General features: G+C 35.4%; 1 protein-coding gene and 1 pseudogene across 2 annotated transcripts; both read left to right on the forward strand.

Moving 5' to 3' along the window:
* The first annotated feature begins 3,039 nt into the window (after nt 1-3,039).
* LOC143555336 (pentatricopeptide repeat-containing protein At3g04130, mitochondrial-like) lies at nt 3,040-5,761 on the forward strand (annotated as a pseudogene). The gene is made up of 2 exons (XR_013139180.1): nt 3,040-4,597; nt 5,710-5,761. The product of XR_013139180.1 is annotated as a pentatricopeptide repeat-containing protein At3g04130, mitochondrial-like (transcript).
* Nucleotides 5,762-11,608: 5,847 nt separating this feature from the next.
* LOC143555344 (uncharacterized) lies at nt 11,609-15,296 on the forward strand. Its single transcript, XM_077044909.1, has 3 exons — nt 11,609-12,596; nt 14,065-14,956; nt 15,031-15,296. The coding sequence occupies exons 1-3, from the start codon at nt 11,919-11,921 to the stop codon at nt 15,294-15,296; spliced, it is 1,836 nt and encodes a 611-aa protein (XP_076901024.1). The 5' UTR covers nt 11,609-11,918.
* Nucleotides 15,297-16,630: the final 1,334 nt, after the last annotated feature.

Genomic DNA, 16,630 nt, shown 5'->3' on the forward strand with positions numbered 1-16,630 from the left:
CTTTTGTAACCTCACAACGGTATGTGCGTAACCCGAAGGTGATATGCATTTAACGTGGCTTCGGATGGGTAACCAATGCTAGTAAGCGCGCCACATAATGCCTATACGTGAGAAACCCGGTATGTATAAACAATGTCTCCAATATAACTGATGCTTGAACGCACGTAACTGGTGGCGACAAGCAAGAAACAAAGATGAAATGTACAGTAATTTCAAAACCCAGTTTGTTTTGATGAGCCTGTTCCAACCCGAAACGTTCCCGAAGCCCGTTTTGACATGAACCCTTTCGATCTATACTCATCCAGACATGAACTACATTAACCCTTCTTGTATTAACATGTTCCAACCCTAACTCGTTCCAACACCATTAGCCGAACATGCCCGACCCGTTGTCAGTAATAACTGATCACATAACATGTTAGTTTATTAAAAATTAATAAACTATAGCAATACTATACTCAAATTAAAGAGAACAAAATGCTCATTTTTGGTGTAATTTTTTAGAAAAAATATTAACGTATAAAAAAGTTACGACCTTTTAAATGTTGTGGGGTAGTTGGTTAATAATTAAGGGGAAAATATTTAACTATCTAATATATTAACAAAACCTTATTGAAGTTAAATGACCATTATTGTAGATTATTTTGAAATAAGAAAAGACTATTTTACCCTTACATTTTTAAAATTATATGCATTTTTCCTTGTACTATATGCAACAAGAGTGGTACCTCTTAAAAGTTAAGAGTCCCTCACTCCTATATTATATATAGTATAGATATTAATACAATTATATGTGTTATTTTTAGATGTTATGACCGGAAACAAAACACCAAAAGAATCTACCGTTGATGGTGATGAAGATTATGGAGATTATGAAGATGATGAAGATTGGAAGTAGCTTTGAAGATGAACAATGAAGATTGAAACTAAACTTTTAGTGTTTTTTTATTAAAAACGTTGTTAAGTTTAAACTCTAGTATTGTTTCAAGTTTGTATTTGTTTGGTTCCACGTAACAAATGCCTATTTTTGTGTTTTGAATCTATTACGCATTTTCATTTTTTTAATTTTTTTGCAATGCCTACCGAAAAACCAAAACCGACTTTTCAGTTTCGGTTTCGGTTTCACCTAAAAACCGAACCGAACCGAACCGTGCTACGAGTATGGTTGTGGTTTCAGGTTTTTCTCGTTTCAAGTTTTTTATGCACCTCTAGTTTAAGTGAACGAAACTACGAACTGACGGGTTGGATCGGGTATATTCACAAACTGGGTGAAGTTTATAACCCGGATAGTATACCAAAAGCTTGACTACTTGTTAACATACACAAACCAACACCTTTTGCAATCGATAAATCAGAAAACTTTATTGCTCAAGACTCAAGAGTTAAATCCATTAAGTAAGTCTCAGTAAACAATTAGGTTATAAATATTTAAATAAAATGATCCAATTACAATTAGGTTATAAGCGGGCAACAATCTGCGCCGCCACTAGTTGAAAATAGTTAATATTATGCTCACTGTTCCACAAATCAATCATGTATAGCTTTGAATCGCATGATTATATTTCAGAAACATTGGATTTAAAGCAACTTACAAGCATGAATGTCAAAATGTTAAAATTTTACAGTAATTTATCTCCCCGTGTCTTCATTTATGTTGCACGTAAGGTGTTCGATGAAATGTTTGGTAACAGTTTCGTAATGTTCGTATGTAGATTGCACATAAGGTGTTCGATGAAATGTTTCGTAGCCGTTTCGTAATGTTTGTATGTAGATTGTACATAAGGTGTTCGATGAAATGTTTAGTAGCGGTCTTGTAATGGTCGCACACATATTGCACATAAGGTGTTCAATGAAATGTTTTTTAGAGGTCTCGTCATGTTAGTATGTGACTTAAGGTGTTCGATGAAATGTTTTTTAGCGGTCTTGTAATGTTCGCGTGCATATTGCACATAAGGTGTTCGTTGAAATGTTATTTGGCGGTCTTGTAATGCTCGCGTGCACATTGCACATAAGGTCAGCGGTCTTTTAATGTTCGCAAGTAAGGTGTTAGATGAAATGTTTTGTAGAGATTTTGTCATGTTCGTATGTGTATTGCACATAAGGTGTTCGATGAAATGTTTTGTAACTGTCTTGTAATGCTCGCATGCATATTGCGCATAAGGTGTTTGATCTGTCTTGTAATGTTCGCACGTATATTGAACATAAAGTGTTGAATAAAATGTTTTGTAGTGGTCTCATCACGTTTGCTTGCATATTGCACGTAAGGTGTTTGATGAAATGTTAGGTAGCGTGTGAACTCAGAGCGGTGTAGTATACCTGATTGGGAAGTTAATCTAGAACATAAGTTTGATCCATTATAGTTTAATGCCATTTCATTTAAGTAGAACAGTAATCACTACCGGTGAAAATAAAATAATTGTTTAGAGTGTAATTGCATTGACCTGTTGACCAATGTGAATCATAATACTCATCAAACAAGTTAGGAGGTGCGGGGTGTACGCTTGTTTGAGTTTATTATGGCATTCGGTATTAGAACCTCACTGGTTCTTAGAGGTGAAGACCCTAAGCAATGAGGGATCCAATGGTCGCTACTTTAAAGTTTCATGTATCCGGAATTGTTACATATGAAATTCGTAATTAAAATTAGGCGCAATTTTAATTAAATTTGGATTTCAAAAAGATAGCCGCATAAGGCCCTAATCCCGTACATACGATTTCTTCATCACTTTTGGTTATTTTCTTAAAAGCCTATGGTTTACGAAAATTTACACAAATTCACATACTTGTTCTTGTCTCATTCCGAGTTTTATCCAATTGAGAATTCGGAGAGCCTCCGAATTATTTTTAATCTAAAAGTGGAATCCCCAAGAAAGATGTGTTAATGATACTTTTATGAATACCAAAATTCTTATTTAAGCAAAAGCACTCTGTTTAACAGTATGATTTGCAGTATTATGTTTAGATTAAATTGTTTAAATAAATAATTCTTGTTGGGAATTGCAGGATTACTAGTTTACCGATCGTCTAGTCTTTCTTCATATTCTGCTATGCCAAGAATCATAGTGAGAAAAATCCCCATACTTAAATCTTATGCAGTTTCTCCATCTGAAAAGTCTGCTCATCACCGTTTGAAATCGTTCAAATTCACCAGCAATGCACTTGCCAATCAAGAAACATACAGTACCGATTCATCTGAACACATCAACGTTATTGTTTCAAAAGTTAAATCTGGAAGAAGCCATGATGAAGTTTTTAACTCTCTCATGCAAGATCAAGCTTGTAACACCATACCGATATCTCATAATCTTGTTTCTCAGTTACTGCATAGATTCAAAGACGATTGGAAATCCGCATTAGGCATATTCAAATGGGCAGAATCACGTAACACGTACACGCCATCGTGACACTCGTACGAAACAATGCTGGACATATTAGGAAAAATGAAACAAATGGATAAGATGATGTCATTAATCGAGCAGATGAGTCATCATCGTGAAGTAACACTTGGCAGTATAGCTAAGGTCATGAGACGGTTTTGTGGGGCGGGAAAATGGGAAGAAGCCGTAATAATATTCGATGATTTGCATAGATTTGGGCTGGAAAAGAACACGGAAACTATGAATCTGTTACTCGACACGCTCTGCAAAGAAAGTAAAGTCGAGCAGGCCCGCAAGATTTTCTTGGAGTTGAAATCACACATACTGCCTTCTGCTTATACGTTTAACATATTTGTGCATGGTTGGTGTAAAGTCAACCGGGTCAATGCGGCACATTGGACTACACAGGAAATGAAAGGGTACGGGTTTACCCCGTCTGTTATAACGTATTCGATTATTATCGAATCATACTGTCGCAATTCGAGTTTCGATAAAGCATATGAACTCCTCGATGAAATGCAAGCTCAAAACTGCCCTCCTAATATTATAACCTTCACCACCATCATGTGTTATTTGATTAAAAATGATAACTTTAATGAAGCATTACAAATACCTGAGAAAATGAAGTTATTTGGAATTAAGCCCGACGTGTTATTCTACAACGCGTTGATTCATACACTAGCGAAAGCGGGTCGGGTTCAAGAAGCGGTTGATGTATTTGAAGTCGAAATGCCAAGTTCCGGTATTATTCCAACCACATCTACATATAATTCAATGATTGCAATGTTTTGTCATAACAAGTTGGATCAAGAAGCGTTAAATGTTTTAAAAAGTATGGAAAGTTCCGAGCTTTGTCGGCCCGATATCCAGACGTTTAGTCCGTTACTCAAGATGTGTTTTAGAAAGGGTAAAACAGATGTTTTGTTGGGTAGTTTGTTGGATGAAATGATTAATAAGTATCATATTAGCTTTGATTTGGCTACATACACTCTTTTGATTCACGGGCTGTGTCGGGCTAATAAGTGCGAGTGGGCGTATGAGTTCTTTAAGGAGATGGTGGATAAAGATATTGTACCAAGATATCATACATGTGGTTTGCTTGTTGATGAACTCAAGCAGAAGTATAATTATGTTGCTGCTGATCATGTTGAAGGTTATATGAATCAGATGAAGTGATCTTGAATATTGAAGATTTTATGCATTTACGGTGACACAGAATGGTAAGTATGTGCATTACCGTAAATATTATTTTGTTGTTTTTGGGGTGTTTACTGCCTGGTTGGCCGGTTGGTTTCGGTGGAAATTATGGGTCGAACCACGAACTATAGTTTTGGGGAACGTCTGTTTTTACTGGTTTGACGGTTTGAATATATTTTTTATTTTTACCAAAATATTAGTTTGTAAATGATAAAGCTGGTTCTTTGTTAAGACATATACATAACTACATATTTCAAAATTGTAAAGAAAAAAAGAACATATTTTGTGTTGCATATCTAACCCTTAATAAAAAACGGGTCGTGTTCAGCTGTTCAGGTTAACTTGTTTGGTTGGTTTAGTTAAACAGGCTGGCCCGCCAGGTCGACCCACAAACGTGTTTATGGCTCATTTTAACTATTTTTGACAATTCACCAACCCGATTTATACATTTTCAACTTTATTATTACCCGTCAACTCGTATGACACGTTTAGATAAATGGGTCGTGTTCGGGTTACATGAATATAAGTGTGTGCAGGTTAGCCGTTAGCATTGATGCTTTTGACACGGATAAAATCATGGGCCGTGTTCGGGTTGGTAAATTTAACCTGCCAACCCAACACGCTTAGTACCCATAAGTTAAATGTCCGGTTTGGTTTACACAGACGGTTCCAAGTAGGCCTGTAAACGAACCGAACGTTCGGTGAACTGTTCATGAACCGTTCGGCGGGAAGTTCGTTTATTTATGTCCATTTACATACTAATAGAAAATAACTAAATATTATCTTGAAGAGTCATCTACTTAATGATGTTATATATGATCATTTGTGTTCATTTAAGTTTGTTCATTTATGTTCGTGTGTGTTTGTTTGTGTTCATTTGCATTTGTTCATATATGTTCATTTATGTATTCGATTAAGTGTTCGTGTTCGTATAAAGTTTTCGAACGAACGCGAACATGCCCTTGTTCGTGTCCGTTCGGTTCGTTTACAGGCCTAGTTCCAAGTCCCAAACCGGACCGTTAAACTGAACTGTTTGGATCACAAACCGACCGTCTTGGTTTTAGTTTAGATGGTCCGGTTGGTTTCAACGATTTATGAACACGGTACTGATCATGAACAAATTTTGATGTTGCAGGAACCAATATTCAGAAGGTTTGTTTTGGGTAAAGTGCAGATCTTATCTGTATGTTATTATTATTATTATTATTATTTTCAACTGATCATTAAAGAAGAGTCATGGAGACAACCACCATGTGTATTTTTATAAAATCAATAGAATTAATGTCTCTCAAATTTAGACTAAGGGGTGTGGGGGCTCTAGTGGGGGCTCCAGCAGAGCCAAGAACCAATAATATTATGACGTGTGGCAGAGAGAGAAACTGGATAAGGGGGGTGTTGGAGCCCCTGGTGGAGCCTCTGGCCCCTGGTGTGGGTAGCGCCCCTCTAGCGCCCATATTAAAGCCCCACATCCTCTCTCTCTTCTCCCGCTACCATGCTCACGGGTGGTGTTTGCGCCTCGGTAGCGCCCCCTCTAGCGCCCATTTGGTGTGGTATTAGCGCCTGGGGGCGCGAGCGGAGGGGCTCTAGCGCCCCCTTTGAAGCCCCCACACCCCTCAGTCTTAGTACATCTAAATGGTTGCAGCTGTCACGAGGCTGCATCTATAAATGTTGTGAATATTTCTACTTTTGGTAAGTTTTCAAGATAATACGACACCTTTTTTTTTGGCAAAACGTGTCGTGTGGTGTTAAACTGGTAGTGTTCAACAATCAACACGACACGTTTAATCCAACTATTGTCACTTAACAGTCTAACATGTGCATGTTTAATAAATAATAAGTGAGTTAAACGACACGGCAGATTGAACATGGATATAATTTGTCAAATAACATGAATGACACGGCATGACCCGTGTAACAGTGTTATTAACGTGTTGACTTGTTTATAACCGGTTTAAGACAATTATAAATTCATAATATTTATGAAAATCATATAAGAAAACATAGGTTATATGCTATTGATGATGAAAATTCAAATTTAAAAATGAAATGTGAAGTTGAGATATCCTCCGATTGTGGCCCAATGGTACGAGATTTGGGTTATCCAAGAGATCCAAGTTCGATCCCCATTTGTGACACTTTGGGTGGATATTGACAATGATATATTTGAGTTATTTCTTGCGAGGTTGTCAGTTCGAATCCCGAGCTCACCCGATGTTAGTCCACTGTGGGTTACGCTGGAGAGTTCTGTTATTGTTGGTAGCCGATTGTATGGTTTCCCGAGAGAACGCCCAAGTCAAACTCTAAAGCCAATGTGAGCTCGATTACAACAACATAGTCCGGCCAGTGTGGGGCAAAAGGGCTCTTCAAATTGGAGAATGCAATGGCCTAACACACAAGAAAATCGTCGTTATAAAAAGAATAAGAAAAATGTGAAGTTGAGAATAAGATGTCTTGTCTTACTACCTAAATTGTGTTAAGTAATTTATGTGAATTAATGAAAAGGCCAAGTGGCCAAATGTCATCATTCATATTGCCAACATAAACCAAAAAGTAATTTTTACATCTCCATCTATTTTTATTTAGTTGTTTTATAAAATGTTTTGACGACAAATTCAAAGGTTCAACTTGTTCCATAAATAGTTGGCCAACAATTTTTAACTTGTATTCCTACTTTCATAGGTTTTGCTTTGTGTTAATCCTTATTTTTATCTGTATAATTTAATTGCAAAACACCTCAAACATGTACATTCAATTCCTTAAACTGATCTTTATTCAACTAAATATCTGGAGTCCATATATACCACGCGTTCTCCTTTCTCGTATTTTATTTTTCTTCTACTAACAAAAAAGTATCTGAAGTCCATACAGAGTCACTTTTCAATTCATATACCAATGACATATTTTATAGAATAGGTTGCATTGCAAAATTTGTTAAAAAACCATACATTTTTTCTTAAATTATATGGTTTGAAATTATATAGGATTCCAATGTGATTATATATTTGTGTGTTATAATTGTATGTAGAATAAAATATTGTTATGTTATGTATTTAGTTAAGCTTTTAATACAAAATTTAGAATTTAAATAAATTATAACACGCAAATATATAAATTACCGTAGAGGGCGGTAAGGGTGGGGTGGTGTAGTGAAGATGGGCGGTGAAGGGGGGAAGTGGTGGGCCATGCGTTTTTTTCCTCTTTCTCTCCCTTCCTCGCAAACAAACACATACATATATAAATATATATAACATGGTAAATGAGCATTAAACTACAACGGAACGTTACGGGGAGGGGCTTTGAAAGCCCCGTTTCTTCTGTGGTGATGATGTAAAGGAGCGACGAAGCCCTCCAAAATGAACAGCCTTACAAGATTATAAGTGTTTGTTGTTAAAAAAATTAGTTTCAAATTATCTATACAGAAACAGAAGTCAATGTTTCTTCATTACTCATATAAAATTAATTAAATAGTGGCAATAACATATTAAAATACACAAGTAGCTAGAAGCCGCGTGAATGTTACAAATAATTTAATACTTAATATTTGTTTTTTTTTTTAAATATTCAACTTCTTCCAAATAAGTGCACCGCCCCCTTTCCTTGATTTTAATTTTGCTCTTATGTTTTATATTTTTTGGACATGTTAAAAGGACATATAACTCTATTATTATTATTATTATTATTATTATTATTGAGTAAACTGTGGTTTTTGTTTATGTGGTTTGTCCAAATCTACGGTTTAGTATAATACTTTCAAATTTGCAATTTTCGTCCATGTAGTTTCATTTCACTTGTAATTAAACCCGAATTCATTAACCCTGTTAAGTCGGGTCGTTAAAACCATCAGCATACCTCTCATGTGAGGGGCATTTTTGTCATTTTCACCCCAAATAAACCTCAGTCCTAATTCACAAGTCCTCTCATGTGAGGGGTCGGGGTGTATTTAGGGGGGAAAGAACAAAACTACCCCTCACGTGAAGGGCACGCTGATGGGTTTAACGACCAGACTTAACGAGATTAGTGAATTCGGGTTTAATTGCAAGTGAAATGAAACCACAGGGACGGAAAATGCAAATTTGAAACTATTGGATTAAAAACGCAGATTTGGACAAACCACAATAACAAAAACCGTAGTTTACTTTTATTATTATTATTATTGTTGTTGTTGTTGTTGTTAGGGATGAGCATGGGATGGCACCGATCCCGATTTTCCCGATCCCGAAAATCGGAAATTCTCGGTACCGGTAGCGGTACCGAAATATTCGGTTCGGTACCGGTACCGGGATAATACCGGTACCGAGAGTAAAAAATCGGGAAATATCGGTACCGTATAGTATCGTACCGTACCGGTACCGGTATCGTACCGATCCTGAAACTTAAAACTTTGGTACCGATTCGGTACCGACGGTACCAAATCGGTACCGATTTCGGTTTGTACCAATTTTGCTCATCCCTAGTTGTTGTTATTGTTGTTGTTGTTATCCAAGCTATGTAACAAAACCCGTCATGTTCCGACCACGTAACGTGAATTTGGTTGCCATCTACAACACATATTATTGGTCATTCTTATTTGGGTGGGATGGTAATGTGGGTTATAGTATATACTAGGAGGACAAGAGGTTTAATCCCTATAAAGTGTAACATTTAATCAGTAAAATAAAGGCATATAGTCGGGCCTAGCGAAACCAAGCAATTATTTTAAGCCTACACTTGATTAAGGTCTCGAAATTCAAAACAGACCACTAAATGTGGATATATTATAATAAGCAGAGTAAATTCAATATTAAGTATTGGTTTTGTAGTAAACTTGTGTGCTTCTTCACTACATGTCAAGAGTTCAAGTCCGGTTTTTAGCAATTTATTTGTTTTGTTTTTATCCACAATTGTTTGATATTTCAATTTAGTTCTTTAAAACTGTTGAGCCGACCTTTCAAAAAATAAATAATGATTTTAACGTGAGTTCACTAAATATTTAATTCGGTTATTTATTAAACTATAGTTGTAACCGAACCATAAAAAGCATTAAATGAATGTGAGTTAATGTTTATGGTGAATTGATTGTGCTGTTCACCATAAAATACATGATGTTGAATTTAAGAGATGATATAACATTAAATAAATGTGAGTTTTTTTTTCTCCAAAAATAAGAAGATTGGATGATTATTTTGGATTTTTCTAGGAAAAAAAGAAGACAAATATGCATTTATAAAATGGGAAAGTACTCAAAATCAAAATAAACATTTGATTTTATTAACTTTTCACCTAATTTAACGTATCAGAAGTTGACACTTGACGTCTTAGACACCGTGTACAATAAAAACAAACCACACATGTGTCTTTACAAGTAAAAAGCCCAAAAATCAAAAGGCGTCAACGAATTTCCCCAGATTAAAATTCAGCAGCCTATAGATAGCTAAGATCTCAATCCGTCGACAAAATTATTTACGCAACACGGTTTTATTGGTTCGTGTTATTGGCTAATGTCGCACTCGTCACTCATTCCTATTCGAGTTAGGTGTCAAGATGTCTAACATTAACGTTTATAAACAAAAATCAAAATATCAAATATTTATTTTGTTAAATTAACAAGTGAAATATCCATTTTATCTTTTAACAAAATTCCTTTAAAAATTTAGTCTTTGGTGTGTGTATGGTTCTATTTGGGTATGTTTTGGGTTAAAACTTAAAACCGGAATCGGATTCGTTTTTGTCATTTGAGCTTGAGAATTTTGAGACGAAAAGAAATTGACCCAAAATATATTAATATCTAACTGATTATTATACACTTAAGCTAAAATATTTTTGTTGCATACTTACTAAATTCTCATAGATTACTTAAAACAAATAGTAAAAAATAAAATTATATAAATTCGGTTAGCTTGGTTTTTATTATGCAAAACCGACCCAAAGTTGAACCATAAGCTTGGTTGATCTGTTCTAACAAAAACATAAATCTAAACCGTTAGTTTTTGTTTCGGCTCGAAATTTTTAGTTTTCTTCATTTTCGGATCATTTTTGTAGGTTTAATGCACACCATATATATAGGGGAAAGTTAACGTGCAAATAAAATTAACGTGCTAAACATAATAATCAAATAAAGTAATTATATATACAAGTAGAGTAATTATGTAATTATATCATAGAGTAACTAGACTCTCTTTTAAACGACAAACCGATACTACTGAAAACAACGAACCGAATTTGCATTTAAGATATTTCTTTCACACATAGATACATAATATTATCACCGGCAATGACGTGTGTGATCACAAGCACAAAAGAATCTCCTTTCCAACTCTGCAAAAGTCATCTTTTTTTATTCACCATGAATAATAATAATAATATGTTCATCAAGAAAACAAGAAACTTATATGTGGCTTTACTCCTTTTGTTTCCATCTGTCTAATTTTGTCTCTTTTCCCTCCATTTCTGTGATTCTGATCATACCTTCATCTTCAACCCTTTAAAATAAAAATAAAATTTTTGTCAAATAAATATTTATGTTATTATTATCATCATACCTTTGATACCTCTAAATTTGCTCAATTTTACTTTTTATTCCAAAAAACTCAAAATCTTGGTTTTCTTCAAAAACTTGATAAAGTTTGAATCTTTAATCAGTTTTCACTTAAAATCTCAAAAGAAATCAGCGTCTGGTTTTGGGTTTTTCTTGAATTTTAATAAAGTTTTCATCTTTCTAAAATTAATCTTTTTTTGCTCAATTTTTTAAAAAAAAAATCCAAAATCCTCATTTGGGTTTTTCTTGAATTTTAATAAAGTTATCATCTATAAATCTTTCCAAAATTAATATTTTTATTGCTCAATTTTATTAATTTTCAAAAAAAAAAATCCTAAATCCTCATTTGGGGTTGTTCTAAATCAGTTTCTGGTTTTGGGTTTTTATTGAATGTTAATAAAGTTGTCTTTTTTTGCTTAATTTTATTAATTTTCAAAAAAAAAAATCCTAAATCCTCATTTGGGTTTGTTGAAAATCAATTTCTGGTTTTGGGTTTTTATTGAATGTTAATAAAGTTTTCATCTTTCTTGTAAACCTTTACAAAAAAACTCTTTTTGCTCTTTTAGTCATCTTGTTTTAATAGCTTGTGTGTGTGTGTGTGTGTTTGATCATAATCTTGAAGCATAAAGACTCATTTTTTTTATCATAATTCTCAAAAAAATCCCAAATTCTCATTAGGGTTTTGTGTAAATCAATTTCTGTATTTGGGATTTTATTGAATTATAATAAAGTTTAATAAAGTTATCATCTTTTATGTAAATCTTTCCAAATTTACTCTTTTTTGTTTTTTTAATCTTCTTGTGTTAAAAACTTAAGGTTATTGTTTTCCAATGCCTCCTTCATTATTCCCATTAAGGTGGGAAAGCACAGGTGATCAATGGTGGTACGCGTCTCCGATCGATCTAGCGGCTGCAAACGGCCACTACGATCTAGTCCGAGAGCTTCTCCATTTTGACACCAATTTGCTGATCAAATTAACCTCCCTGCGCCGCATCCGTCGCCTTGAAACCGTGTGGGACGACGAAGAACAGTTCGCTGATGTGGCGAAAAACCGATCAAAAGTGGCTAAAAAGTTGCTTCTTGAAGGTGAGCCCAAAAATGGTCATGGTCATAATTCGTTGATTCGGGCCGGTTACGGCGGGTGGCTGCTTTACACAGCTGCATCAGCTGGTGATTTAGGGTTTGTTGAAAATTTGTTAAAGCGGGACCTGCTTTTGGTTTTCGGTGAGGGGGAGTATGGTGTGACTGATATATTGTATGCAGCTGCAAGAAGTAAAAACAGTGAGGTTTTTCGGGTTTTGATTGACTTTTCGCTGTGGTCAACGGTCGAAAATGTTGGGTCTGTTTTTAAGTTGGAGATGATGAATAGGGCGGTTCATGCGGCTGCTCGCGGCGGAAGCCTCGAAATCTTGAAGCAGTTTCTTGATGAGTGTGATGATGTTTTGATGTTTAGAGATTTGCAGGGGAATACTTTGTTGCATTCGGCTTCCAGGAGAGGTCAAACCGAGGTATTTTGGCTCATCAATCGGTTTTCGTTTATTAATTTTGTGTTTTGATTGTTAAGTTTGTGGAGTTAGGTTTAGTCTGAATCGGTTCGGGCCGGTTTTGGGTCAACCAACGAACATATTTAGCTAAACAGGTTGGGTTCAGGTTGACCCTTTTAACCTGTTTATTTGTAGTACTTTATTAAAATATATTGTGTATCAATATATCATAATTTCATAACTTTTAGAGTAATACAGAGTTTTTTTTAATTTATTTGTAATTTTTTTTCCACTACATATTTGTAATTTTTTTTTCTCTCTAAATTTGTAATTTTAGAGTAATATAGTGTTTTTTTTAAATAAATGATTGGAAGAAGAAATATTGGCCTCAACTACATATTTATAATTAATTTTTTTTCCTCTAAATTTGTAATTTTAGAGTAATATAGAGTTTTTTATAAAAAAAATAATTGGAAGAAGAAATAACCTATTTTGGATTAAACGGGCCGTGTTTAAAAGTTTTATGTCAGTTTGTGAATATTCATGTCTAAAACAATTTTATAAAAATGTGTTTGTATATTATATGCTGTTGCTATTTGTAACAAGTAGTTTTGTTGGTTGGATAACTGGTCACATTTTTTTCATGAAGTATATTGTTCTTAAATAAAAAAAATGATTTTTTACGCTAAAATTCAAAAACTAAAATGATATTAACCTCTTTTATAATTTAAATTTAAGTGTTTTTTATACACATTTGTATTTTTTTTTTTCAATTTGTAATTTTTGAGTATTAATATGGAAAAGATAGGAAGTGAACCTTTACCGAGCGTGTTAGTGTCAACCTGGGAATATTCATGTCGTGTTCGGTTGCACGTATCTGCAAGATTTTCAGGTTCATGTCGGGTTGACCCGTTCAGCGCGCTAGTTATCAGTAGGGGTGTGCGTGGTGCCGTTCGGTGCGATTTTAGGCTAAAATCAAACCGAAAACCTAAACTTCGGTTTTTGGATTTTTTGAAACCGTTCGGTTTCTGTTTTTTTTTGTTTTGGTTTTTCGGTTTTCATTTTCGTTTCGGTTTTTGTCATTTTAGGCCGAAAAAAAAAGTTAGCAAAAAATAATGAATTTAAGTATAAATAATTGTGTTAGTTGTTAACTTATAGACTATTATACATATGACCAAAAATATTTGAGTTACATATTTATTAAATTCTTATAAATTAATTAAAATAAAAAATAAAAAAATAAAAATTTAGGAATTCGATTCGGTTTGTTTTTTTCGGGTTTTATTACATGGAAAACCAAAACCGAACCGTTAGTTCGGTTTTTAGAAAAACATAAAACCAAACCGTCGGTTTTTGTTTCGGTTCGGTTTTTTCAGTTTGGATTTTTCGGTTTTTCCGGTTTCGGAATGGTTTTTATTGTTTCTTGCACACCCCTAGTTATCAGTTATGTGTGTGTGATTATTAATCCTGACAGTAACCTTAACATTTGCAGGTTGTGAAGTATTTACTCGAGTCATACGATATAGTCAACTCAACCGATAGTCAAGGCAACACAGCGCTGCACGATGCTGCATATAACGGTCACTTACACGTTGTCAAGCTTCTAATCTCATCGTCACCGTCGTTAATCACCTCAACAAACAACTACGGCGACACATTCCTTCACACCGCCGTCGCAGGGTTCCGAACACCGGGCTTCCGACGCGTTGACCAGCAGGTTGACCTCATGAAACACCTCGTGAGCGGAAAGATAGTAAACTTCGAGGATATTGTTAACATTAAAAACAACGACGGTCGGACGGCTCTTCACATTGCGATATTTGAAAACATCCATTCGGACTTGGTCGAGCTTCTTATGACCGTTCGATACATTGACTTGAATATCCGAGACGTTGACCAGATGACCCCACTTGATATTTTGAAACAGCAGCCGGTATCAGCCTCTTCCGAGATTCTCATCAAGAGGCTGATATCGGCTGGTGGGATATCGAATTATAACGATTATATGACGAGGACTGCCCTCGCGTCCCATTTAAGAACACATGGGATCGCGGGCAGTCCCGGAACTTGTTTCAGAGTTCCGGACGCCGAGATCATATTTTACATATGCGCCGATAATGACCAGGAGTCGATGTACTCGGGTGAGTTGACTCGGTTCAGCTCACCTGTCCGGTCAAACTCGGGCCCACTTTACCGGGAGCATGGAACGAGCGCGTCTGCGTCTGCGTCTGCGTCTGCAGCGTCTCGATGGTTAAAGCTTCTTTTCGGGTGGGCCCACAGGAAAAAAGACGATGATCGGGAATCTCTAGATTCTTTTCATTTAAGAAAAACTAAGCCCGAAAACCGGCCCGTTTCAATTCGAGAAAGGTATATGAAAGCAAACAGTAAACGGGTTTTCGGGCCCAGCCCGTCAACAAAGAAAAAGTTTTAGCCGGGCTAACGCAAGGCGTGTTACAAGTCGGTTCACCCTCGAGCCAGTTTTCTGGGTCGTCTTGGTCTTCGGGCTCAGGAGACGATGATGACGAGCTTAGGCCCGCGAACGTTGTAACCAAGGACTATGCACGGTCTAGCTCGGGCCCGTTGTTTAGCAATGGGAAACCAAAGCTCCATAGACGACAGTCTTCGTTGAGCAAGGTTATGATGAACCAGGTGTTCTGCTTCGGTGCGCATGGTATAGCCGTTGAAGAATCAGTTAAGCGATACAACCCGTCGAAGTTACGTTAGTTCAGCTGCTTGAACTGTTTTTAACTTTATATATATATATATACAAACTGCTTATATATGTGTATTCGGATCGGTCTCGGTGTTTGGACTTAAGTTCGTTGTCGTCCGGCCCGTTGGGCCTAACCCGGCCCGGATCCGTTTTTTCTGATATAAAAATGAGTATATTTTATATAACTCTCGAGTACGATATATTTCCTATATTCTTGAACACGATGACCTGAACACGACATGTATATTAGCAGGTTAACCCGAACGCGACTCGTATATTCGTGGGTTGATCAGAACACGACTCGTTTGACCCGAAAGTTCTTATTTTTATACTTTTATCACATATTAATACTTTAAATTTCATTTTTTTAACACAAAATATATAGAACAGTTATATTTTAATTATAAAATTTTAGGTTAATATCTTTTTAGTTTTACAATCATGCATAAAATATAAAATACCCAACCCGCGAACCCGTTGGGTTAATCTGAGCCCAACCGTTTAGCTATACAGGTTCAATCTGCGAATTTTGTGTTAGGTTTGTGTCGTTTCAGAAATTCACACCCCAATAAAAAAACAAGTCTGGTAAAAAAATAAGTGAGATGAGAATAAGTCATTTACAAACACTTATATTAAATGGTATGAGACATAAGATATAGTATTTGAGGGTTTACTAATTCAACCAAGCATCCAAACCTAATAGTTTGATTCAAAAAGGCAACTTGCGAATAAGTTGTTAGGTTGTTAGGTAGTAAACAATCGAGGGAGTCAATTGTAATAATAGCATAATATGAGGGAGTCAATTGTTATAATGGCATAATATGGAGAATGTGAATGTAAGTAGTGAATTGTACTTAAACGAAGAGATGATACGTAATGAATAAGCTTAATGATTTGAGAGTTTAATCTCCTTCTTTATGTGATTTCTTCTACTTCTCCGTCCTTAGCTCGTTTACACGTTTTGATATGTAACATAGCATAGGTTGAGAACCATCATTTTAATGTCTTTGCTATTTTAGTTTACATAAGAGTTAATATAATGATATTCAGTGTTGCAAAAATCCTGATTAGTCATCGATTAATCCCCGATTAATCGCTAGTCCTCACTTCACTCATTAATTTTAGGCTATTCGGCTAATTAATCAGTCAATGGTCAAATCCAGCCAAAATCAACGGTTTCCAGTCTAATCCGGCCAAAATCGGTGGTTTCTGGCAAGATTCTGACCAAAATTAGTGGTTCCGCGTGAGATTCCAACCAAAAATGGCGATTCCGCGTGAGATTTCCGAAAAAACCAGCGGTTTCAAGAGAGATTCCAGCCAAAATATGCTTGTGTATGTATAAAAC

Source organism: Bidens hawaiensis, unplaced genomic scaffold, assembly GCF_021521415.1.
Source record: "Bidens hawaiensis isolate Kalapana, Puna unplaced genomic scaffold, B.hawaiensis_p1.1 tig00018048_1, whole genome shotgun sequence".
In the NCBI taxonomy this organism is placed as follows: Eukaryota; Viridiplantae; Streptophyta; class Magnoliopsida; order Asterales; family Asteraceae; genus Bidens; species Bidens hawaiensis.